We start from the raw sequence: 26,842 nt of genomic DNA, 5'->3' as shown, positions 1-26,842 counted from the left end.
TTCAAATGTAAGATATTAATTTTAATATAAAAATCATTTTCACTTGATTTCTGAGTGCAGCACAACCCGTGTTTGTTGCGATTATGTTCTTTTTCTTTTCTTTTTACAAGAAGCTGCTTGAAACAAGGTACATTGTGAAAAGCCTTTGTAAATGAAATCAACTTTCTTTTATATGAGCAATAAGCCACTAGAGGCTGTGCATTGTAGCAGTTTTTCTCCATCTAAGGTTGTTTTTTTTTTTTTTTTTTTTTTTTCAATCTGAAGGCATTTTTCCGTATGGACACAAACAGCCATTAACTGTGGTCAAATCCCTCTAACACACTTTCTTTAATCAGTGTTGTGTGTTTCCATTGTTTCACTCTCTCCCCTGTGCTGGATGCTGGTGAAGGTGAGCTTCTTGAAGTCTGTGCCAGAGCCTCACGGGTTGTGACCTTTGTCTCTCTCGCTGACATCTTCAGCTCACTCACTGTGGTTGATCTGCAGTTGCCCTGCAGCTGTGACCCCCTTCCTCCCTCCCTCCCATTTCCCAGCAGCCCCCTCTTCAAAGGCCACCAGAAATGTGACAGCTGGCAGAAGAACTTCTTCTTTCATTAAGAGCGCTCACTGAGCCCTGTTGTTGATCGCGGGCAACTGGTGGTGTGTTGACCTCGTGCCACGGAGCATAAAAGAGCTTAAAATTGATTCACACTTAACTTATGTTGGAGTTAACATTTCATGGCTTAATGGCACAATAAATGGACTGGTACTTCTAGTTCAGTGCTGGAACAGATGTGGTCTTGTGACCTCTGATAAAGTAAGACGTTGTTCATGATATGAGAAAACCTTGAATATGCAAACTCAGTCAAACGATTTTAAGTTATCTTTTCAATGAAGATCTTACAATTTACTTTAATAAATAGAACAATGATTACGTCTGAGAGCAGATTGGAAATTAATTATTAAGGTGAAAGTGGTTCTTATACAGTATATTCAAATTATACTAATTAAAACTGAAATTAAAAAAAAGGAAGTATGATTTATTAAATATTATTTTATGTAAATTTGTTTTATATATTATTATACAGTATAGTGGTCTCATTTTTTTTGACCCTACTTTGTATAATATTAATAAAATGCAAATATTATGTTTTTCATTTGAATTATAACAATTAAAACTTGAATAAAATAATTAGTAAAGATATATAGAATATATTTTATATATTACATTTTCTCTTATTGTGACTGCAGATATTGAAGAAAGCTTTTATTTTAATTTTTATATATTTAAATAGAAATAAAATTGCAACATTCTGAAAAATATTCTTTTTTTATTATATATTATTATATAACCCCACTTTGTATAATTTTAACAAAGCACAATTTAAAAACTTATGAAAATATACAATGTAAATATATAATAATATAACATTCTAGATTCCCTTTTGTAATAAATTTATGTATGTTTCCAGATTTTTAAGAATTTTATTTATTTATTTTTATTTTTTACAGATATTCTATGTATGACCAACTAAAATTCAACTTCATGGGTCATGGACTTTCAGTCCAAACATTTCTACAAATCACTTTTAAATGTGAAAGGGTGCTTAGTGTCAAACAATCTCACTGAGGCCAGACTGAGATTAGAACTATTGGTTCTGAGTGCAAAGGTCAGCGAGTGACTGCCATAACCAACGCATATCTACAGAATATTCCCAAAGATTCTTTTCCACTTTCAACTTTGAGGAAATTCTCCAGACTGACCTGCAAATCCTTGAATTAGGCTCCATATAAATGTTAAGAGAGCTCAGAGTTGAAACAGAGGTGAAGGTGAGATTTATCTGATTTAGTTTGATTAAAAACATGAAATCTTCACTGTGAATTCTTTGTAAGTATCAAGCCAAGTTACTATGAATGCTATTTTTAATTTAAATGTACAGATTACAGCTTTAACATGAACTCACATTGCTCACATACTTGCATAATGATAATTTTTTTGTGACTTCTGACCTGTAAATAAAAATCTTTTGTAACCAGAGAGCTGTGCCTAATTACAGTACAGTAAACAGTTTTGATATTCTTCAGATTATTACTGTATATACATGCTGTGAAATATCCCACACTTTAAGGATCATGAGAGACCAAACTCCATATACAAAGGAATTCATAAAAAAAAAAAAAAAAGGAACAGGAACAGTTTCTACAGGATCTGGGACAGGGCTACAAAATGACACTTGAAGTAAAACACTGGTGATGCAGAAACTTCTGTTAAGGTCTTGTTCTCATTTATGTGACAGATTCAGTGCTTTGTGCTTCTCTCGCTCTTAAAGATAAGTGCATAGCTTTTATCAAACAAGGTCTAAAAAGCACAAACATCCCAGCCTCCCATTAATGACTTCTTGAGTGCTCTTGGCCTTTACTCTGTTGCCTGGCTGCGTCAAAGCTTATGCAACCTTACATTGACTGAAAACATGTTACATTAACGCCACCTGCTGGCAGGACACGGAATCTATCTATTTCTATCTATACGGAGTCTATATCTCATTTCAACACTTTATTAATAATCACATGGATATTTAATATTTATAAAAAAGGACCTATATATATATTACACTCTCTCTTTTTGTGATTGCAGAAGAAAAACTGATGAATGCATGGCTATATATTCATAAACTGTCCAATATAAATTAATATTAAGATGCATCAAACTAATTTTACTATTTAACTAATTGCTTTAATATTCAGTTTATGAAGGGCCATATTTTCACCTTAAAAAATTATAAATACTAATAAATAAAATTGGTAGAATGTATTGTATATAACGTGTTACACTTTTCTCCTTTTGTGAGCAACAGTATTAAAAAAAATATTAAACACATCACAAACAATTATCATTAAAACATTTAATTTGAATTTAAAGGAGTTTTAGATGTTCTATTCGACCTTATTTAATTAATTGCTTAAATAGTCAGTGAAGGGCCATACTTACATTTTCCCTAAACAGAAACACAGTTTCTCCTGTGTGAGAACTTTCAGTTTCGTTTCATGACTGTTACAGAACTCACAGTCAGCTGACTTTGGTCTGTTTTTATGAAGCAGTGTTTACCTGGAGCAAATTGTCACATGTGGTTAATGTTTAAAAAGCATTACAATTCACTAACATTTTTTATAGCTTAATGTTTGCTGGCCAAATGCAGTGTTTTTGTTTGTTTGTTTTATATATTAACTGTTTAAACAGTTTTGTGAATTATTTTGTATTTCAAAATCGTTTTACAAAACAACCAATAATTGTATGGTTTCCATTGTGACAACTAACCCCACACAGTGTGGCAGTATATATTTCCTTGTACAGACCATCGTATTTTATTTTTGGGAAATAACGTCGTTTTTTATTAGTCACATTTTTACTGATTGCATGTGTTATTGCTTTATGTATATAGTGTTTGGTTTTGTTTATACTCGTTTCGATGTGTGCGTGTATGGGTGTGTTTACTCCATTGCTGTGACGTAGGCGCGGGCGCGTGTGATTCAGACCCAGCTAATGGATGTCAGTGATGTCAGATGTGTTTGTACTCTTCGACTTCGTCATGGAGCCGTTGCAGCGGGGATGACTACAGGGTTTTTTCTTTTTTAAATTCTTCCATATTACACTCCTCTAATTCCTGTATGCTCCGTTTTTACCCTCGAACCTGAGTCCATTTCGTCTAGAACTGAACCGGCCATGACCGTGGAGCAGAATGTCCTGCAGCAGCACTCTCAGAAGGTAACGCTCCCTGTCCTAACACACAAACCCGGTTCGGTCCGGTTCGGCCCAGTTCGGTTAGTCTCGGCTCTGTTCGTTTGTGTAATAAGGAGGTTTATGGCCGCGTTGAAAGTTCCAGTGGTTCATTTTGATTGCTGAGGCCTAGTGTTAGCTTCACATTAGCCGCGCTTCACGTTTCTGTGTTTGTTTGTATTTGCTGGACTATTTATACGTACACACGTATGAGTTTTAAATCACTTAAACAATTAAAAAAAGAAACAACTTTCCATAGAACAGCGCAACCCCGCTAAACTAAACCATAATCAGGCGCGTGTGTGCTAACAGTGCTAAAGCTACTATAACGTTACTTCCCCATCAAAACTCTCAATAAATACCCCGCAACGTCTATGTGTGACTGTCCAGAAGTGTTAGGATACATCGTGTTGAGTTTGTGTTTGGTATTGCGGGTTTGTTTATGTTCTGACACCTACACTGCTGCTTCATGAAACAAATTCACACTTTTGCCCTTTTGTTTGTAAACATTAGGCGTTTCTTGTTGATTTGAGCCATATATTCGTGTTGTCTGTTTATCGAATCGGTTTTAAAACTTTACATCTTATCTTGTTGGTTTGTGCTATGTTGATTTCAGTTTCGTCTGTTTGTAAACAGACTGTTGAGTAGATGTGTAATTAGTTTATTTCTTCTTCAGTTTCATCAGTTCATAAACATTATTCTTCTGATTTGTATGGTTGTTTCATTTGTTTGTAAGCATAAGGGCTTTCTTGTTTTAATTCGATTTAAATTTAATCCTTAAAGATTACATTTAAATATCATATGTTTGTAAATAGACTCTTGATGTATCTTATTTTTGTTTTATTAGTTTATTTACTTAAAAAACGGCTTTTCTTGTTAGTTTGTTTTATTGTTTTTGTAGATTAAAGTCAAATCTGTTTGTAAACACGTCTGTTTTTTTGTAGTAGTTCTTTAACATAATACACCTTAAGTGCTCACTGAGGTTGTTTTGGTTTTTAATAGTATTATGATCTATTTAGTTAAGTAGGCAGATCATTTATCAGAGTATTATGCAGTAACTGAAGAAGTGATCTTCATGAAACTGAATGAGTTACAGCAGGTGGTGGGGGAATATAAAACTATGTGTTTCATATAAACTGAAAGTGAACAACAGGCTGTAAGTTTCAGCACCCCTGATTTGGCTACAAGCTTGTGTTGCTCTATCATCTTACTGTTGTGTAATGCATGTTACATAGCCCATCTCAGGGAGGGGTGTGCCACCTTGGAAAGTGCATGCTCCGCACATACAACATTTCATGTCATATCTTGAACGTAAAGCATGCAGTGCATTAAAAGGTCAGTGCAGCATCTGTTAGCCGCCAGCTATTAGTTGATGTAATGATGTCACTAACTCAGACTCATGAGGCAAACAGAAGATAGTTTGTAAAATATTATTCGGTAGAGCCCAAAGTAATGGTTAGATGAGTAGAAACATCAGTCATATTGTATTCCGGTCTAGGGAGGAGTGCCGTTCCTCCCTCTTTTGCCTAGCACAGTCTGTGTTTGACTCATGCTGTTCCTGAACGCAGCCAGGACTGAGATAAAGGGCCAGTACTCCCAGCCAGAGGTGTGAGATGTTGTTCTGAGCGCTCCTGAGTGGTGTTGGTGACAGCAACCAGTTGGATTCTGCCCTTGCAGAGCCGAACTTTTAATATTTGATCCATTTGGAAACATTCTGCCAAAAACACCCACTTAGACAGGAAAAAAACATGTAATATATGACTAATACGGTTTGCTTCTTTTTTTTATTTTCTTTTAAGAGTGGGTAGTTTTGAGAATAATCAGTTGTGCTCATGGATATCATATTTATTTATTTCACTGCTAAATAAATAAGTAAAAAGCAATAAAAATTACATTTTAACATCACAACATTTTACTGTACAGTGTGAAAATGTATATTTTCCTTAAGAGATTTATTATTAGTTTATTAATAACTAGTCACACATTTTTTTGTGTTATTGATGATTAACTTTAAGTAAGCATTAAATTACTGAATGTAAAAAAGTAAATTAGTATGTATAAAATATCCTTCAATATGGAGCAGTATAGATGGGATGAACCGTCATTGCAAAGATTCAATTTGAGTTTCTCCTGTGTTTTTCTTACAGCACCAGCAGACATTACTGAACCAGCTGAGGGAAGTTACTGGAACTACAGATGTTCAGCTGTTACAGCAGGCACTGCAGGTAAAATATCGGTTTCATAAACTCAGTAGCTAGTATGGTATCGCTCATATCCTTTATTTTCAACAGATTTGGTAGATACAAATTTGATATTATTTGCTCAAAGACTAGTAGATTTATAGTGCATGTAATGACATGTGTTTGAACATCTGTATTTGTGTCCAGGCCAGTAACGGTGACCTAGCTGAGGCGGTGGCCTTTCTCACTGAGAAGAATGCCAAGGTCCCGCAGCAAGATGAAGCCACCTATTACCAGACGGCTCAAATCAACAATGATAGATACATCAGTGTGGGCAGCCAAGCTGACACAAGTACGTATTTAAATCTCAGAACAATGATTGGCCAGAATCCAGGGGAAGGTTGCACTGCTCTGTGATGCAGTGCAATCAAATGCCATGACGCAAATGAAAGTTGAGTGAAGAACCAGCTGTAAATGCTCTGTTCCTGACAGCAAAAAATATTTATCTGCTATAGATTTCAATCTGTGCCTGTACTTAAATAGTGGGATTTTAGGAATGATTAATTCACTTAAAAACTGCAGGAGTGAATTAGCACTGCTGGGTCGAAACAGAGAATTAATATGTATTCCACACACCCTGCTGAAAGGAAAGAGATACTGAAATGAGACATCAATGTAACCCATAACAGTGGGAGTTCTGGCAGCCCTCTTATAAATACAAGCACATCTTCTCAGAGAGTCAGACCTTTAAAAAGCCAGTTTGCCACTCCTCCCAGCTTGCTTCAAATGATGATGAAATAATCTCTAGTCCTGCTGCTGAGAAAATGCTGACAGAGGGAATGTTAGTTTGGCATACTGCATCATGTTTTTATCTGAGCTCTCGACATGCACTTAAACCATATTCAGGATTTTCTCCATCATTATTACTAGTGTGTTAGAACCTCTTGACCAGCCGATTATTTGAGTGATGTTTAAAATTTTCGATGTTCTCGATTAAAGTGTTCAAAATCCAGTGATCACCCTTATTTTAATATTTTTGAAATCCTTCTGAGTGAATTATATGTGGAGCAAACTATTTTTCAAATCAAATTTATTTGTAGGCCTATAGCACTTAATACAAAAAAGATTGTTTCAATGCAACTTCACTGTAATAAACAGAAAAAAATCTGTGTGGATGCTTTTGCATGTGTTTTTAAATTCAACATTAAGTTTAACCATTATTAAATCTTATTATATACTATAATTTAAAATATTTGTATATTTTAATATCATATATTTGTATGCAAATTAGATAAGTAGATAAATATAAAAACACACATTCATCTTTTCCTAGTTATCATTTTTGTTCACTTTCAATGTTCCTGTGATTGCTTCAGATGTAATAGATCTCACTGGAGATGATAAAGATGACCTTCAGAGGGCCATCGCTCTCAGTCTGGAGGAGTCGAACAGGGCCTTCAGGGAGACGGGCATCACTGATGAAGAGCAGGCTATCAGCAGGTGGGGTTTTAATTGTGCTTTTACCTTATAGCCTGCTGAACATTTTGTATTATTGTAGATTTTAGCAAAAAAAAAATATGTTCATTACTGCTTTATATGTGGAATAACCAGACAGGAGTAAAGTTTGGTGTCTTTGTGCTTCAGAGTCTTGGAGGCCAGCATTGCTGAAAACAAGGCGAGCCTGAAGCGCACGCACACAGAAGTATGGAGCGATTCACCCAACCCTCACGACAGGAAGAGGCAGGAGAACTGTCCCGTAGGACTGAAGAACGTGGGGAACACGTGCTGGTTCAGTGCAGTTATACAGGTCAGTGTCAGCCACTGTGATTGCTTTAAAGTTAGAAACACATTTGCTTATTTAATGACCTGAAAAACAACAAATGACAGCTTAATGAATTAATTCTAATTGTGTCTTATTGCTTGCATAATAATCCAGACAATTTGATTATGGTAGTCCCACATGTGTTTCAGTCTGTATCAAGTCGAGTGGCCTTGTATTGCAGTTATCAGTGCAGAGATATTGCTGTATCAGTGCTGTTAATTGCATCAGTATATTTAATTAGGAGAAGATAAAATTATATATGTGCATCTAGATGGTACTGGGTCAAGTTTAGAGCACTGGGGTAGAAACTATATAATAAACAACACTCATATGTTTGGGGTCAGTTAAAATAAATAAATACAATTCAAACTTTGATTTAGCAAGGATACATTTAATTGATCAAAAGTGACTATTAAGACATTTATGACATTACATTTACAAAAAAATAAATCAGTTTCAACTTGAACTTCCTGTTCATCAAATAAAAAAAGACTTCTAAAAAACAAAAGAATCTTACTGACCTCAAACGTTTAAACTGTGTATACAGTATTGCTTATTAGCCGAATTGTATGTTATTTACTATTAACAAGCATCTTAGCACATTAATATAACACAATCTTTTGTGTTTGTATATCTGCTTTTTAAAACAACTGCAAGTCCTGCTAAGGCCTGATTGTTTGTGTCTGTTATACGGTGTCAGAACATGAACCATGTTGATAGCTGAGTAATGATCGTTGAGTGCTGTCACATGCTGTTTACCTCCTGTGTGTAACCTGACGCCCGAAGAAGCCCCCGCTCATGTAAGAAGCCCAGCCGCTCTGGCGCTCACAGCTCTATGGATTTATAGATCTGGATGAGGAGACACTAAATGTGTTAATCTGTCACCAAAAACAATCCATCAGTTATTCACACAACGAAACTGCAGTGACACTTCAACTAAGCTTGAGAAAAATGTGTTTGTGGGAAACACATGCGGTCTTTTTATTTAGTCAAACCAACATATCATCACAAGGTTATGTTGACATGGTTTTCTGTTGCAGACTGTTCTCAAATACTGATGATTATCTTTTTACCTATGTATTTCAGTCTCTTTTTAACCTGCTGGAGTTCCAGAGGCTGGTGTTGCATTATTCCCCCCCTGCACGGGTGCAAGACTTGCCCCGCAATCAAAAGGTGAGATTTCTGTCCGATAGCCAGCTCGCATGCCATAAGAGCTTCCACTTCTCTCCTGTAACTGTGACCTTGCTTGACCTGGTTGGAAAGTCTCAGTTACATGCTGTGACATTATCGTACTGTTGCAGGCCCTGATTTTCGCCTGAAGCAGAGGAAGTGCTTTTTCAAGGTCTCTGTATGCTAGCTGTTAAGTGTCAGATCAGCTTCTGTGTTTGGCGCAGCAGGTTAGCTGCTGTCCGTGTGATTTCTTTCCTCAGTATGTTCCTCTAGGGCCCCGAGGGTCAGCAGACATGGCCGCTAATCTGAGCTTAACCTCAGCTACTGATAGAAGACCACAGAGCCCTGGATTCATCCTTTTCTCTCTCTTTATTGCTCCTTCTTTTCATCTGCTGGGTCGGTGGAGAAGCTCTAATTTTATAGACTTTAAACAGCTTATGAATTAAAAGTGTCCTTTGAAGAAGAAAATCAGGATGATGTGATCTGGTGTAGGTTTCTGTCTCCTGTATGACTTTAAAATTTTTGTAAGGCATCGATATCCTTCCTTGAGAGCTGACAGACCTAACTCATCAATTCTTAATCATCCAGTGCTACTCAACTTTTTGCTATCATATCCTATATCAATGTTAAGTTAACATACAACTCCCCAAAACCAGTGATAAATATTACATTTTTATACATTTGGCTGGCATTTTATGTCAGTTATGTATTCCTTGGGAATCAAACCCATGACCTTGATGTTGCTTGTGCTATGCTCTATTGTTTTAGCTGCAGGAACACTTCATGTGTTATGAAGGTTTTAATTTGTTCTCCATTTGCTTTTCCATAGGAGCACAGGAACCTTCCTTTCATGCAGGAGCTGAGGTGCCTTTTCTCTTTGTTGGTGGGTTCCAAGAGAAAGTATGTGGACCCGTCCAGGGCCGTGGAGATCCTCAAGGATGCCTTTAAGTCCAGTGAATCGCAGCAGGTAAGTTTTATATACATTTACATACAGTATATAGTCTTAAAGGTGCTGGTGAACTAGGTATTGCAGTCCAAATTCAAAATATTGGAGAGGGTTCTTTTCGGCCGGTCCCTTTTCCTCAAACTTGATGCACACACATGTCGCCGGATTGACACTCTCACACCTTTTGTTTGCCATCTTCCATGACTGAAATGAAATACACTGTGTTTCCCACCAACTGGCAACCCAGTGTACCGAAATACAATTGGGTAAACTGGCAGTGGGCGAGTTTCACAAACCAAAACAGAGACCGACATTCTGGCCTGGAGCGCACATTTTCAAAGGAGAATAACTGACTGAAGTATTGTTTTTCAGATAAACAAATGTGTTAAAAATAGTCAAAAATCTACATGCAGCTTTAAATGTACAGTACACCTTAAAGTCTTAGAGGGCTTACAATAGAACAAAAACAGTGTTTCATTCCAAAGATCACTGAATGGGTAACATTTTGATGTAAAATGAAATAATGACACTTTTGATGCAATTTAAAAAGTAGACTCATAAGTGGGCTTTAGGGAAAAACAAAAATGCTGCAAAAATCATTACACTTATTGAGCTCTCAATAATTGTGCCATGGGTCTGTTTTATACACTTTTGATTAATATGGTACATCACATTTTAGTGCCACATTTGCACTTAGTGAGAGCAAAGACGAGGGCAAAAAAAATAAAATTTCTAGGACCAATTGAATCCAGTTGAAACAAGAATACATTCATTCAGGATTTGGATTGGTGTTTTTGTTTGTACAGCAGGATGTGAGTGAGTTCACCCATAAACTCTTGGACTGGCTAGAAGACGCGTTTCAGATAAAGGCAGAGGAGGACAGGTAAGTCCATATACATCTCAACAGAATATCTGATCACCCTTTCACAAGCTTTCCACTATATCTCTGTGTTCCTGTGTCATATCAGTCAGAATGATGTACGACTGCACCACAAATTCAGCTGGAACAGACATTAATGATGATTAATGTGCTACATTAACCTGTTTGACTTCAATTAGCACCGTTAAATACCCACTGAAGACAGTCCTCATGTGACTCCTGCAGCCAAAGGACACCGACTCCTCTAGTTCAGAACATTTCCAGCACCATGTGACTCCATGTTTGCTCTTGTTCTACACAGAGAGGGAGAGAAGCCGAAGAACCCGATGGTTGACCTTTTTTATGGACGTTTCCTGGCTGTGGGTGTCCTGGAAGGTGAATATTCATCAGCTGTATGAGTCTTCTCTCCTAGCTAATTATAAGTGACCTTGCGTTAATGTTATGTGGAGAACCCAAGTTCTAAAACGAAGTAATGGTTGTTGATGTGTGAGTGACGTTGGGCTTATTAAACATGGCAGCACTGATCATAGCTGGTTACATACAGACAGTTTAGTCGGTGAATATTTTACATTGGCAAGATGTTAGAATCTTAAGATTTCTTGCATGTGTACTTGTCTTGTTCACTTGAGTATTACATTTATCAAAATATTCCTGTAAATCTAGTAAAACCTCACAAAATTTCTTTACAAAATGCAAAAGTAGACAATAAACACAATAACATTCATACATTAAGTAAGTGTAGGGTCAGTTAGTAGTAATTGTAGTCAGCATAGATGCATTAAAATGATCAAGCAGTGACATTTGTAATGTTACAAAATATTTCTGTTTCTAAATAAATAAAAATCATGGTGTCCAGTCTGTCCACAAAAATATCAATCTGCACAACTGCAGCACTGATGACCATATTAAGAAATGTTTTAAGCACCAAATAAGCATATCTGTATGGTTTCTGAGAGATCATGTGACAATGAAGACTGGAGTAATTGCTGCTGAAAATTGCAGCTTTGAATAATGTACCCAAATAATAACAAATGTAGTGTAATTCAAGTAAAGTGTGCATGAAGGGAGCATTTAGTTCTCTCTCATTTACGTTTGTGTACTGCATAAAGCATTTCTTGCCAAAACCAAAACAAACTGGCATGTTTGTTTGGCTATTTTTTTCTTGGGTATGACACTTTCACAGTGCTGTATCCATGGTGGCCGCTAAATAAAGAGATTGCACTCGTAAGATTATCATTATGCAGAGCACGTTGCAGAGCATATTTAAAGACTATGATGTGATCTTATGTGTTTTTACAGGAAAGAAATTTGAGAACACGGAGATGTTTGGGCAGTACCCTCTCCAGGTGAACGGCTTCAAAGATCTGCACGAGTGTTTAGAGGCAGCCATGATAGAGGGAGAGATTGAGTCTTTGCATTCTGCCGAGAACTCCGCCAAATCAGGCCAAGAGGTTTGTAGATTCCGCGGTTGTCTCTTTTTTTTCTATCCCTTCCTTTTTTAAATATATCCCTTCTGTCTGCTGCCCAATCAATCTCTGAGGTGAAGAAAAAGAAAACATGTGACCTCTGACCAAGATGTTACATAATGGCTTTTCAGTCATCAGTGCTGCCCTGGGCAGATCCCTTTGCAGCTGCTTCCTGCTAATTACTTCAGCTGAGTGCAAAGAAAGAAGGAGATTCTCTGGTGTACATTATTCTGGGCATCAATGGGCTGGGATGTTAATGGAAGCCCAGCACACTGTGTCTCTCTCAGGGCTCAGAATGTGATCAGGTCACCGGTGTTCATTTCAGCTGTCAGCATGTTAGGCGGAGCTGGGATGGGTCACATGGATGAGCTTTTCTTGGAGCATGCTGGAGTTAAAATACTGCTAAACAGATTTCTGGAAAGTCAATAGTTTTAAGAAATGGCAAGAAAATACTATATTCAGAGAAAATGGGAGTGAGATTTTTTTTTTTTAAATAAAATTAGTAAAAATTATTTAAATACTTGAAAGTCATTTTCTCACGTTCATTGATGTCATATATGGGCAGAAAAGACATTTAAATGTAGTGTTCTTATATACAAATGTTTGACGTGTGTGTGTGTTTTTCTTCGTCCAGCACTGGTTCACAGAACTCCCGCCAGTTTTGACCTTTGAACTGTCAAGGTTCGAGTTTAATCAAACCTTAGGCCGACCTGAGAAGATTCACAACAAGCTAGAGTTTCCTTCCATGCTGTACATGGACAGGTTAGTGCTATCTCTTTTTTTAATAATTTTATACTACAGTTTATAGTTTTTTGATATGTAAATGTTTTTTTTTTTATTATTGTTGTCTGTGATTTTGAATATTTTGTAAAATCTCACATTGTCTTGAATCATTTCCCAGTGGTAATCCAACCAACATCAGTGGTGTCATTGTAATATTTGCATAATTGTTTTTTTTTTCTTCCATTTAATTAGCATGTTGTATTTTGATTGGCCTTTTCTTTCTTGCATTATTTTATTTTTCTGGTAGTCTGGTGCACTTAGAGAGTCCAGAATTAAGAGCTCCATCTCATTTTCTGTGAACAGAGTAAAAAGTATTTGCTTGTACCTTTGCTGTAAAGTGGACTTGAACGTTTTTTGTTTTGGTTTGTTTCAACTTGTTTCTTGATTCCTTAAGGATTCTGTATACCCAATGCAAAATACTTATATCTGCAATTGATTCCAGGTACATGGACAAGAACAGAGACATCACACGGATAAAACGAGAGGAGATCAGAAGACTAAAGGAGCACCTGACCGTTCTTCAACAGCGACTGGAGAGGTTTGTTAACTCTATTTAGCCTCTGCCCTGATCTAGAGATAACTTGCTGGATTAAGAAAATATGAAAGTCACATGCTAAGTTGTGACTGTATTTTTCATGAGTAACATGATACAGGCTGACTAAATGTTTAATATTTTTCTGCTGTCAGTTCATAGAAAACTAAACCTTTTGCACATTTGTGATCCATTTTTCCTAAATTCTCTCTGTGACAGGTATCTGAGCTATGGCTCAGGGCCCAAGCGGTTTCCTCTGGCCGATGTTCTCCAGTATGCCATGGAGTTTGCGTCCAGCAAGCCTGTGTGTACATCGCCTGTGGAGGACATTGAAACAACAGCACCACCTGGTGCCACGACTGCACAGCTGCCACCTCCAGCAAGGCAAGTTTTTTTCCACTCGTTTCAAAACTGAACATTTATTTAGAATAGCTCTTTTTTTTTTTTTTTTTGTTTTTTTTTTTTTTTTTTTTGCTAATGCAATGCATTTATGAGATATTAAGTGTTTTTGTGCATGGACTACAGCACAGGAGAGCAGCCAGATGCATCTGTTCCACCCGAGTGCTCCGGCTCTGGTCCACAGGCCCAACAGCAGCAACAACAACAACAGCAAAGAGTTTCGATCCATAAACCGTTCACTCAGTCTCGTGTGCCGCCAGATCTACCCATGCACCCAGCCCCCCGACACATCTCAGAGGAGGAGCTGCGGGTGCTGGAGGGCTGTCTGCACCGCTGGAGGAGCGAGGTGGAGAATGACACCAGGGGTACAAACACGCATGCATGCAAACATAAACTTATACAGCCCTATTTCTCTTTCCTGTTGCTTTGGGCTTCGTACATTTACATGTTTCTTTCTGGTGTGTGTCAGATCTGCAGGCCAGTATATCTAGAATCCACAGAACCATTGAGCTTATGTATTCTGACAAGTCCATGATGCAGGTGAGAAGCTTTTCGATTTTTCAGATTGTTTCAGAAATATTCCCAAAACAAGTTCATCTTGTTCATGATGATGCGTTTCAGGCGCCGTACCGGCTGCATGCTGTTTTGGTCCACGAGGGTCAGGCTAACGCAGGTCACTACTGGGCGTACATCTTCGACCCACATCAACAGCGATGGATGAAATACAATGATATTTCGGTGACAAAGTCATCCTGGGAGGAGCTGGTGCGAGACTCGTTTGGTGGATATCGCAATGCAAGCGCATATTGCCTCATGTACATTGATGATAAAAAACCCTTCCTCATTGAAGGTAATCTAATCTGCATATGCAAATTAACTCATTAAGTAGTGTCTTATGAATTATCAGCACAGCTAATGAGCTGAGTAGTGAAATCTAAAGGCTTCAACTTTCTATTCAAGGATCAATTGGAACTGGTGATCATTTTAAAAATAAAAATGTAAATAACTTTTCAAATTGCTAAATATATATATATATTTTTTTTATTGATAAATTTTTTCCTTATTTTTAATGACACTCCAAGTCTTCAATAGTCTATTTATTTGTATTTTGGGTACAAATTGTCCCAATGAGGGTGTTTTCAAAGAAGCATTATTTTTTAAGTGTTAAAATGAAAGCGTTTTTTTAGTTGTAGGAATTGGTCTGTTAAAATCATATTTGGGATGCTGACTCCATGCTTCTGTATATCTCAGAGGAGTTTGATAAAGAGACAGGGCAGATGCTCAGCGGCTTGGACAAGCTCCCTCCTGATCTGAAGGAGTATGTAGAGGCAGATAACAAGCTCTTTGAGAGGGAGATGGAGGAGTGGGATGCTCTACAAGCTCGTAAACTCCAACAGGAGAAACTGGCTCTGGCCGCCGCCAGTGTGGCTGCCCAGCCCATGAGCACTGAACCCTGCCCTCCAGACAACACAGGTGAGCCTTTCACATGTCTTAATCGGTGGCCATACCATCTGAAACAACTGTCCTGAACTCAATCTCTGCTCCCTCAGCAGCCCCTCAGCATGACCCAGAGTACATGGAGCAGCAGTCGCCCACCGGAGACTCCAAACACCTGCAGGAGGACACGGAGAGGGCCATCAGCAAAGCCGCAGCTGAGCATGATGAGAAGAGTCCAGAAGCCCTGCTCAACACAGTAAGACATGCATTAACACATGATGTACAATGTCGGAGTCCTTCAGACGGTTCTGGAGACCAAAACACTACTTAAATAATGCGTTTAGAAGGTTCTGCTGTTCTGAAGTTGTAGTTGGATGGCTAAATGTATTTGTGGCCCACAAATTAGAAGAAATGCCAGTAGGTTTAAATTGTGTGTATTTCTTTTGTAGGATGTGAAATTTGTGCTAGTTTTCATCTCATGTTCATTTTTTTTTCCATCTGTCTTATAAACACACTGGACTTTGGGTATTTGGTTCTAATCACTCAAATATCAAAAATAGAATGAAAAAATCTCTTTATCCATGTTGTGTTGCATTTGTGCTTTGCTTCATCCATTAGAATAATGTGCAATTTAAAAAAAATAAGTATGCAGTCATTTTCTTATTATGCAATTAAGGTTCTTACTTCATTATATTACTCTTTATGTACTAGATAGAGAAGTTCATGTAGCTTTAGCTGATGAGGTTCTGTGGGTTTTGGTGACGATTAAGATATTTCAGTGCTGATACTGATGAAGTGTCAGTATGTATAATTCAATGTTAATCATTTGTAATTATATTTTTGTAGGTCATATACATTTAGTTTTTAAAGTTTTATTTTTCATTTAATTTATGTGTTGTTTTCAGCAATTAATTTGTAATTCATCAATAATTAAATGTAAACATTTATATTCTTGTAGGTGACATTTAATTGGTAAAGAGATTTATTGGTTTGGATTTGGAATGTTTAAGAAGAGAAAACAAAATCGTAATTGTAAAACAATTTGTATTTGTAGAGTTCTGCAACTAATTTGGAATTAATCAGTAATTATAATAACATGTTCATTAACATTTTAATTAAATATATTTAATAGTGTTATTTGGTGAAACAGATTGAGTTCTGTTTAAGAAAGCAAAATAATATGTTGTACAGTAACTTGTATGTGTTGGGTTTGACAGTTAAGTTGTAATTTACCAAAATGTTTTATAATATTATAATTAAAATATTTGTAATTGTTTTCTTTAGGTGAAACATTAAGTTTTAGGTAGAGAAAACAGTAATTTTATGTCTTGTTTTCGGCAATTCATTTGAAGTTCATAATCTATAATTAATATATATTACATATTAAACTGGGATAGGAGAAACTATGAAAATACATCTATGTCGAAGTCATTCATAAGCTGTCTCGGAGGTTGCATTTGTTTTCAGTCATCGAGCTTGTCTTATTTCAGAAAAGTTCAAATGAAAGTAGCAATAGTTTGATTTCCCTGAAAAAGCAAAAAGGTTTGGGGCGGAGTTATTTGGTTGTTCAGCCAATCAGAAACATTATCCCAATTGAAATCGGTGATGTTAGTGGCAGATAACACTTAACACACTTTAGCTCTAAGGTTCCAAATCTCGTTTATTAAAAAAACAGGACAGCTTGTGTCTCAGTGAGATTTATAATGGTGGTAAAAATATTAAATAAAAAAGAAAATGTATAAGAACTGGATTAGATGCTCTCTCTCAGTACTTTTGGCCCACTTTCTCTTTCGGAGAGGTTTTTTTCTCTCTCTCTCTTTCTGTCTCTCTTAGTCTCAGTCATCACATCCCGACAGCGAGGTGACCTCTGACCCCTGTCCTCCCCTTGACCCTGAGCAGGACGACTCCGCCTCCTCTCCGCCCGCACCTCAGCGGGTGGTGGAGGTGGCCATTCCTAATGTAGGAACCTTCGTCATTCAGTCGAAGGAGGGAGGTTATGATGATGAGGTAGAGTCCAAAAAAAGACTGGTCATGAGCGTGCAGCCCTAAAACTCCCAGCATCCTTTTCACAACCTGCTCTTACATGCCAAACCCATTTCAGATTAACATTATATGCAAGTTACTCCCAGTGGACTCCCAAACTACTAACATTGCCCCCGGTAAAACGTTAAAAAAGAGAAAACCTACCTGTCTTTTTTTTCTTTTCCTTTATGAAGCATGTAGCGCAGGCTTCAGATCATTGTGTTATTTATTTTCACATTAATTTACCATCTACACAGCTCACTATGGTGTTCCTTACTTAGCAGAACACACATTAAGCTGCATGACAATCCTGTTATGAATGTTTAATCATCTTCAATGGTTTGGCTTGAGTTCGTTCGCTGGTGGCTGAGCTGTGGTGTGATTGGCATGCAGACTGGCCAATGAGAGTTTTGGAGGCGTGGCTGGTGTAGTAATATCCTTCCCTCCTTGGGCAGGCGATGATGACCCCAAACATGCAGGGTATCATAATGGCCATTGGCAAATCCAGGAGTGTTTATGACAAGTGTGGGCCTGAAGCAGCGTTCTTCAAGGTACATGACCTGCTGCATGCCACACCCCCTGTGCATCTCATTAGTTAGTTGACCACACCCCCTCTCTGAGCATCTCATTATCTCTGTGAGCTCACTTTTTACACTGCAGGCTATGGAAAAACCCTCTGCATTCTGTTATGCTGATAGGGTTCTTTATTTATTATAATTTTTCATTATCTACTATGTGCTGGTTTTGCTCACACCTAAGATTGGATCAGTATCAGCCTTCATTTCTTTGGTATTAATAGTGATTAAATGAAATTACTGCCGTCAATATAAAATTCAGTGTCAGTTATTCTTATTTATTGTAGGTGATAGGCATTTAGTTCTGCTTATAGTGGAAAAAAAAAAACTTGATATTAATTTGTAAAATAATTTGTATGTGTAGGTAATTAAATTAAATAATTGATGTAATGTTTTCTATATATAATTCCCACGTTGCTGTTCAGTTCAGGTATTGAAACCGTTCAAAAATTAAGATCTTGAGGTACCGCAGTAGTTTTTTAGTATTGGTTTACTTTGTCTCCATCTGCTGTCAGCTGAATGTAATTGCTGCTGTGTTATAAAAGGTTGTTTTAATCTAGCATTGGTTTGGATATCTTTGGCTATTCAGTATTGTGTACTTTACACAACATAGCAAACGAAGTTGAGTGCTAATAAATACTTTAAAGATGACTCGATTTAAGACAGTAAGTGAGAATTGTTTGTTGTCTATTGGTCAGAGAGTGACTTTTAGATTTTATCAAGGGTCTACAGACTGAAAAATAGGCTAATTTGGCTAATTGTGGCACTTTACAGTCATATTAATTAAAGGTGGGGTAAGTGATTTCTGGTAGCCAATGATATTTCAAACCACCAAAACAAACACGCCCCTACCCCAAAAGTGTTTCGCACCAATTTTGATAGCTTTACCCCTATTTTGATAGCTCCGCCCCACACATACGTACACAACCCAGGCAACGATTATAACACACGAACATATTCAAGCAAAAGCCAGCATATATTAGTTCAGTGAAACAAAGCAAAACCAATGTTACTCCCCTATCAAGAAGAAACAAAGCAACCTCGGTGTCCGATCGCAGTCCTTTCTGCTCCTTGTGTTCTCTACAGCGCTGGAAAGCTGATCTGATATACACAGGTCGTACTTCTTGCCTTATCGTAAGCCTTCTTTAGTTCCGCAGACATTTCCCTCTTTTGTTTTTTTATCTGCCATCTCTATCTTTCTGTCGTCATTAGGCTCATTAGGCTAATGTCTGTTCTGTGCACTGAGCACTTGCTCCTCCGCATCATGAGTAGACACGCCCCTTACAGCTGATTGGCTACAAGTTTTGGAACTCTGTCTGACTCTAAACCTTTTATGAAAAAATACATACCCCACCTTTAATGTACATTGCCCCTGTAAACAAATAATTTCTAAACTTCTCTCAATAGGCCTCTGATTTGTGCTTTCACTTGTTTTCCAGCTGTGTATTTTCACTTTGCACGCAGTATGTTATTTCTACAGCTAAAGATGTTTTGAGTCACATACATTAAAACCACATGCACCAAATCAATCATTATACTACATCTTGTGTAGATGGAAAGATACAATTATTTTCTTGTTCATGTGCATTTCTAAATTAACACATCCATCTCTGCATATCTCTGACTCTTTTTAATTCTTTCCCATTGTCTCTCGACTTCTCTCTGTCTCTAACAGGCCATGAAAGTAGAGTACACTCGTTTACTGAGGTTTGCTCAAGAGGACACGCCCCCCGAGAGGGACTACCGATTGCTGCATGTCATTGTTTACTTCATTCACAACCAGGCGCCCAAAAAGATTGTGGAGAGAACTCTGCTCATGCAGTTTGCCGACAGAAACCTTGGCTTTGATGAGAGGTAGGAGTCATAAGAGTCTTAATAAAATGACTGCTTTTTATTTATTCTATTAATATTAAATTAATTAATTTCATTCCATTGAGTTTTTACTTGATTCTACATCAGATCATAATGATTCCATACACACAGCACCAAACTAAAAAAAGTTTTATAATAATTTTTAATTATTTGAAGACACTTGTATGAATGTCATTATATAATATTATGCTCCGATGCATTCCTTTTAAAGTATTCCCTTCATAGATTTCTAGCCCTGTAAAATTAATGGAAATGAATACATTATCATTAAAGGTACAGGTTGTAGGACATTAGCACTACCAAAACAATAACAATCGCATGGTTTGATGACGCTGAGGAGGAGCATGGAATGATGGGTCTTCTACCCAACCGCTGACGGCCATCAATCAGACGGAAAGATAAATCATGGATTTAATTCTGCTCCACTCCATTGCTCTTCAGTCTTTATAAAATGTATTTAAAAAATAGAGTAAAACATCTCCAGAAATTATGAAATTCAGTGGTTGAAAGCTGTGGGAACTTTGATTTTTTTTTTGTTTATTATAATTATTTATTTTAAATTATTTATTATTAATTAATATTTTTGGTAAAAATATCTTCTTCTTTTTTTAAGGATCCAAATACTTGGGGCCACTGTATTTTTAACAAGCTTTCTTACACATTTGGCTCTGAAATGAACTTTAACTTCACTTATGAATGGCGATTCTATTATACAGTTAGTTGAGCCTCAAGTTTACTAATATAAAAGACAAGCATTAGCCACACACAATGCTGTAGCTTGAGAGGACCACTTCACTGATAACTGATTGAAGTGAACCCTCTTCCTAAGGCCAGTTTTGTCTCGAGCCTCCCAGACTGACACAGACAGTGATTATCAGCTCGTCACAGCAGTCACTGCTATTTCTGATCATTGTGTTACCGAACAGCTTCCTGTCTGCGTACCCGAAAAGCTTTTGTCTCGCTACACAGCCTCGAGTGCCTCCAGAGCAGACTGCACGCTCCGGTGAAGAACGTGATCCATATTCATAAGCAAATTGATTTCTTTCTCCTCTATTTTGAGCGAGTTAATTAGATTGATGTGCGCGCGGCCCCAGATGACATGCTCTCTTTCCATTTTGTTTTGGGTAATAAAGTATGATTCATAGCCAGAGGATGCAGCTCATTCCTGAGAGCATCTCATGAGTCACGCCTGAGCTCTAATGTGGCAGCCCTGTTCTTCCCTGCAGGTGTAAGAGCATCATGAAGGTGGCACGTGCTAAACTGGAGCTCATTAAGCCTGACGAGGTGAACATGGAGGAATACGAGGTTAGTGAAGTATAATCGTTTCCTCACTTACCCGGTGAAGCAGGGAGGCTAGCCCCTGGCGGGCCTTCACTTCTAGAGTCCAATAAATATTTCCTATGTTATAGGTTATATCAGTGTGTGGACAATACATGTTATTTTGTTATACAAATGCATTCACACACATGCATGTATTTATTTAAGAAAAATAAGTTATGTTTTATAATAAAAATAAGTTAACATTTATATGTAATCTATACTGTATTAATATAAATATATACATGTAAATACATATTTTGTTTAAAATGTATACTATAATCACGCAGTGTTGTAATTGTTTAATTGTACTTCGTCATTTAAAAAAATAATCTTATGGTACTTCACAGATGTGGCATCAGGATTACAGGAAATTCCGTGACACAACAGTGTTCCTGTTGATCGGCCTGGAATTATTCTTAAAGAAAAGGTGAAGCTCTTATCTTTAATTCTTGAATTTTCTTTTAATTTTAGATGGACATTGTCAATCGAAACAGGTGAAATGGGGGAAACGGCCCTTACCAGAATCCTTTTCTGTAATATCACCACTAGATGGCAGCATATTCTGCTTTATCAACTCAAAGCAGAACTAAAAACTAAATGTTTCCACAGTCAAGAAACATTATCTTGTAGCGTTTTACTACTTTCTTTATGCTTTATTAGGATTGCAAATATAAAATCCATATTAATATGTTCTTTACATTTATTTTATTCCAGTTACGTGGATTCATTGATGTACCTGATCTACGCCTATCAATACAACAAAGAGCTCCTGGCAAAAGGGCCATACAGAGGCCACGATGAGGAGATGATCGCACATTACCGCAGAGAATGCCTGCTAGTAAGTGAATCGACCACCTCCTCTTAACAGGGATCTACGACCAGCTCAAACTGTGCTCCTAACAGCTCTCAGATCAGTATTTTTTTTGTGCCAATGCACACACTTTCCTGTTAACATTGTTTCTAACACTAATGACTGGAACAAATCTGGTTAGCATTTCAGTACAGAGTGCATTAGGGGCGATAGTTTGCATATATGTGGTTTTGCAAATACAATTTGAATAAACATTTTATCTGTCAAGTCCGAAATGCCTTTTTCATTTCCTGTCAAAGTTCCACTTGGGGGTAGAGCGTTTTTCATTCTTTGTGGCATTTGGATTCACTTAGATTTAAAAGCTGAAAGTTGAAACTTCTATTTGTTGCTGTAGTAAATCAATTGTAATAAACATTTGCTTTGACTTTGCAATCCACTGCCGTTCTCCCCATCTATGTACCCGGTGACCCCCACACGGCCATTGTGCTTCTAATATAATCATCATCAGTCCTGGAGTAGGAAGCGTACTGGACTCAGTGCATAAACACATTAGAGGGAAGCACGTCGTTGTCCTTGTTTCACCTTTTGCCAGCACTGCAGAGGACTTGACTTCATCTCAAGCTGTGCTGTTTACCCTCTGCTCACTTTAATTGAAAATACTGCTAACATTGACATAGCTAATGTGCTGCGATGTTTTTCTCTTTTTCGCATTCTAGCTAGTTGCTTGTTCCAGTTGAGTGGCGAAAGGGGTTAGAGAGTTTACCTGCCGCATTCAAAGTTTGAGAGTGTTTAATTGCGTAGCAAAGAACATCACTTTTTGCGTCAATAAAAACGTTCTTGGATGTGGAGGATGTTTCTATGTATTGATTTTTGTGGACGCTTTTTTTTTTTGTGTGTGTGTGTGTGTTTCGCAGAAGGTGAATGAACACGCGGCTGCCCTCTTTGAAACAGGCGAGGAGACTAAAGTGAACACTGGTCTGAGCATCATGAACGAGCTGGTGGTGGCCTGTATTCCACTGCTGCTGGTGGATGAGATGGAGGAGAAAGACATGGTGGCTGTCGAAGACATGAGGAACCGATGGTGCTCATACCTGGGCCAGGAAATGGAGCGTAAGTCTTAGGGGTCTTAGAGTCTTTTTTTATTCACAGGGTCACTGTCAGCTCAGTTCTCAATTTTGAAATCAAATTCAGTATTAAAGCTTTGTACAAAAATAAAAATTCTGAAAGTTTTCTGGATGATAGTTTTCAATGTGAGTTTCACATCTAACCTTATATGTATGTGTCATGTTACGGCATGTCAAATTCTTATATTTAATCAGTAAACACAATTAGAGTTATAAGAGACTATAGGGCTGTTACCAGTCAAATTAAACCATATTTGACACAGAAAATGCATCTGAAGTGGCGTTTAGATTTATTTGCACAGACTTAAATACACCTCAAAGGTGGGATGAATGCATTTACACTGCACTTGGCATAAATAATACCATAAGATTGTTTTAAAAACTGTTTTACTTTCTTTTATTATTTTTTATTTGTATTTTTTAAATGGAATGATTAAAAAAAATTATGTAAATGTTTAACTAAAATTGACAGTAGGTGGTGGCAAGTATTAATAAGCCATTGAATAGTTAATTCAAACTATTCATTCAAAACAGCAGATTCATTAAGAAACAAATTTACGCCATGTCAAAATTACTATAATTTCAAGATGACAACATGATGTTCTGCTTGAAGATGTTCACCCTAGGACTCATAACTGTGGCACTATCAATGCCTAAACATATGCCTAATGAGTCTGACGTGGTCAGGTGGTACAAGTTGTAGCTCTTAGAAAATTCCCAGTACTCAAGTTGTAATTACGAGTTCTATGAGGACGTGTACGCTTTTTACAAGCTGGTATGTCATAATGATAATTACGACATGACGTGAATGTAGCTCAAGCAAGTAACTGGCTGCATCTGAAATCGCAAACTTCATTATTATATAGTAGGCAAAAAAACTGAATATGAAAGAGAAGTCAGAATTCACAGTATTCATAGAAGAGCAGGCAACCCACCTACCCTGATTACTTACCACTTCCACCGAGATTCAATAGTGCACATTCAGTGCACACTTTACTATCCCATGAGGACATGGGAGAGGATTTTGTGAATAACAGTGTAGCAGCAACTGACTCTAGTAGGTCACATGACCTTGACAACATGAAGAATGTAGTGCATTCATACTATATAGCACTTTGTTTTAAAGAAATTACTTATTCAAAAGAAGAACTACCTACTGAGAGAGTATGTCATTTCGGATGCAGCCACTATCTTTATGAATAAATCATTGAATCACTCAAACAAATCCTTTACAGATTTATTTGGGAATGAAATACTGTTCTCTGGTGCATCTGTTCTGATGTGGCATTATTTGGAACTATTTTCTTTGTCATTTTCTCAGAGACTACAGTGTATTCACTGAACTTTCCGGATGCTGCACTACTCTAGCATTTGACTCCCATCTTCTCTGTCAACCACTTTCCAGTTAATAGATAATTGTTCCATCTCAAACTTGTCTTTTTCTTCTCCAGCTAATCTCCAGGAGAAACTGACCGACTTCCTGCCCAAGCTGCTCGACTGCTCAACCGAGATCAAAAGCTTTCATGACCATCCCAAACTACCTTCATACTCCACGCTGGAGCTGTGCGAGCGTTACGGCCGGGTCATGACATCACTCACCCTGAGTCGAACCCCCGCAGATGGCAGATGAGCTGCGCAGACTTCATCTCCCCTCAACTAACACATGCCTTCCTTAAAGCAGGGCTTTCCCAAACCTACCAACCTTTCCTTTCTCTTTTGCTGCTAGAGATTTTACCTTATCCTTATCGGTATTATTAATATTATTTTGAGGATTCTGTTATATTTTAAAGCTATTGCAACAGCAAGAATGGTGTGAAACTGAGCAGAGACTAAGAAGAAGCATTAGACGGATAGTTCACGCAAAGATAAAAGTCTAGTCATCATTTGTTTACCTCATGTTGTTCCAAACCCATATGAAAGGGAGATGTCTAGCAGAATGTTCAAGCTGCTGGGACCAGAGACAGCTGTGGATGGAAAGAAGAAAGTTATATGGGCTCTAAACTACTTAAGGGTATAGAAATTAGGCTGAATTTTCATTTTCAAGTGAACTATCCCTTCAAAGCAAAGAATGGTATCATGATAGTGCTTTATACATTGGCGCATGCAGCTTTAGCTTTGTGAAACAAGGTTGAGGATTCATTTCAATATTTAGGTTTATTTTAGTTTTATTTTCCCTCATTTACCCTTTCACATAAGAAGCAGGTCAACCTGCTGCGCCACCCTCAGTTACAGTGTTACTGCATTGTTTTGTTTAGTTTTTTCTAAGGACGGTGAGTCAAAAATCTGGAGGCTCTTGGATTGGTCTGCAGACCTGACGACTGGGACTTTAACACAAGTTTTAAGTGCTGTGGTTGGCAGCCATGGGACATACTGTGGCTTGTTAATACATTGAGAGAATAAAGTTTTATTTATGGCTCTTTTAGGCCAGATACATATTTTTTTAAATGTTCCTAATCTTTATTGAACTTCGCATTGAATGAAACTGTGCTGTGCTTCTTTGGGTATCTCAAAGAGAACAGAGTATGTTTTCCCCATGGACTCGGATAGATTTGACTGCATCTGAATCCTTTTGAGACTCTTCCTGAGTATGTTTTTCCAAAAGAAGTTTCGTAGATACAGAAAATGCCAAGTATTGAGTAAAAAGGCACATACACTACTACTTTCCCAAAGAAAACTGATAAAAACACAGTACTATACTGAATCTGTCCTTCACAGTCCATCGTTGTGTATTCATAGTACAGTGTGCAGCGTAAACTTGCATTGTTGAATTGTTAGCTTCAAGGGGGATTTGATGCCAAGCATCAACAAGAACTAAAAGTTTAGCATTCACACTGGTGGAAAATTCCTGAATGGACGTACTCCGCGTTAACATTGTACATACACCCTTGTTTTTGTCAAAAAGTGTGAATTTTTTTTTTTTTTTTTTTTTTTTTGATCAAAGCAGCTTGTTCAGCACATATATTACTTTAAAGGCTATTAAACAAAGCTGACACAAATAAACAAACCAAAACCCACTCTAAATGCATGATTCTCTCTGATTTAATGCTATGCTCCACAACTGAGGGACCTGTGGGAGGGGGTGTATGACCGTGGCCACGCCCAGTCTGTTAAATTTTTTTTATATATTTTTTTATTCTGTTATTACACTGTTGTAAATTCCTGTTTGATGCCGTTTTTCCTTACGTAGGTCTTCTGGTTATCATGGTGCAATACGTTTGAGCAATTCGTAGAAGCCATCTTTAAAAACTGCAAGCAGGCATAGGCTTTCTAGGAACAGTTTTATTGTATTAGATTTCTGACAGAGCCGTGCACCCAATGACCCACTTTAGAGGGAAATAAGGTCATTGATGGCGAGATCCAGAGCAGTCACTTTATCACGAGATTAACCAAAGACTTGTTTTCTAAACCGAGAGTAATGACTGAAGGCAGTAATACAATTTATTCTAATGTGCGGATTAACTGCATACATTAATCTATTACCTAGATCTAGCCTAAAAACCTCATTACTGTGCGTGTGCATTAACCAAAGGTAAGATTAAATGTGTTGAGATTGTTAAATTATTTTTTCTTCTTCTTTTTTTGTAGTTAGTATTTTACCATGCTTTATTCAGGTAAAAACTACAATCAATCACAATAAAAAAATATACATTAAAAACTGTGAGCTTCGTAAAGATTTAAGTGATAGACGTTGTTCATGACGTCAATTTGGCACGAAGCAGTGTAATAATCCGCGCGCAGAGTTCTTTGACGAC

The 26,842-nt window shown here is 37.4% G+C and overlaps 1 protein-coding gene across 6 annotated transcripts; it reads left to right on the top strand.

Moving 5' to 3' along the window:
* The first annotated feature begins 3,486 nt into the window (after nt 1-3,486).
* LOC113110003 (ubiquitin carboxyl-terminal hydrolase 25-like) lies at nt 3,487-25,759 on the top strand. Of its 6 annotated transcripts, none has more exons than XM_026273972.1 (26): nt 3,487-3,739; nt 5,899-5,976; nt 6,139-6,283; nt 7,308-7,431; nt 7,576-7,738; nt 8,840-8,926; nt 9,753-9,890; nt 10,679-10,752; nt 11,051-11,124; nt 12,049-12,200; nt 12,850-12,977; nt 13,441-13,536; nt 13,750-13,914; nt 14,056-14,294; nt 14,399-14,469; nt 14,551-14,779; nt 15,181-15,402; nt 15,480-15,622; nt 17,200-17,373; nt 17,844-17,939; nt 19,639-19,817; nt 21,062-21,140; nt 21,503-21,582; nt 21,870-21,993; nt 22,881-23,076; nt 24,542-25,759. In XM_026273972.1, the coding sequence occupies exons 1-26, from the start codon at nt 3,698-3,700 to the stop codon at nt 24,718-24,720; spliced, it is 3,477 nt and encodes a 1,158-aa protein (XP_026129757.1). In that variant the 5' UTR covers nt 3,487-3,697; the 3' UTR covers nt 24,721-25,759. The 6 variants fall into 6 exon arrangements, with proteins under 6 accessions (XP_026129757.1, XP_026129756.1, XP_026129755.1 ...); XM_026273971.1 differs by having other exon boundaries at nt 10,676-10,752; nt 15,483-15,622; XM_026273970.1 differs by having other exon boundaries at nt 10,676-10,752.
* Nucleotides 25,760-26,842: the final 1,083 nt, after the last annotated feature.

The sequence above is a fragment of the Carassius auratus genome, chromosome 10, assembly GCF_003368295.1.
Source record: "Carassius auratus strain Wakin chromosome 10, ASM336829v1, whole genome shotgun sequence".
Lineage (NCBI taxonomy): Eukaryota > Metazoa > Chordata > Actinopteri > Cypriniformes > Cyprinidae > Carassius > Carassius auratus.
This window is presented reverse-complemented; position numbering and strand designations above follow the sequence as displayed.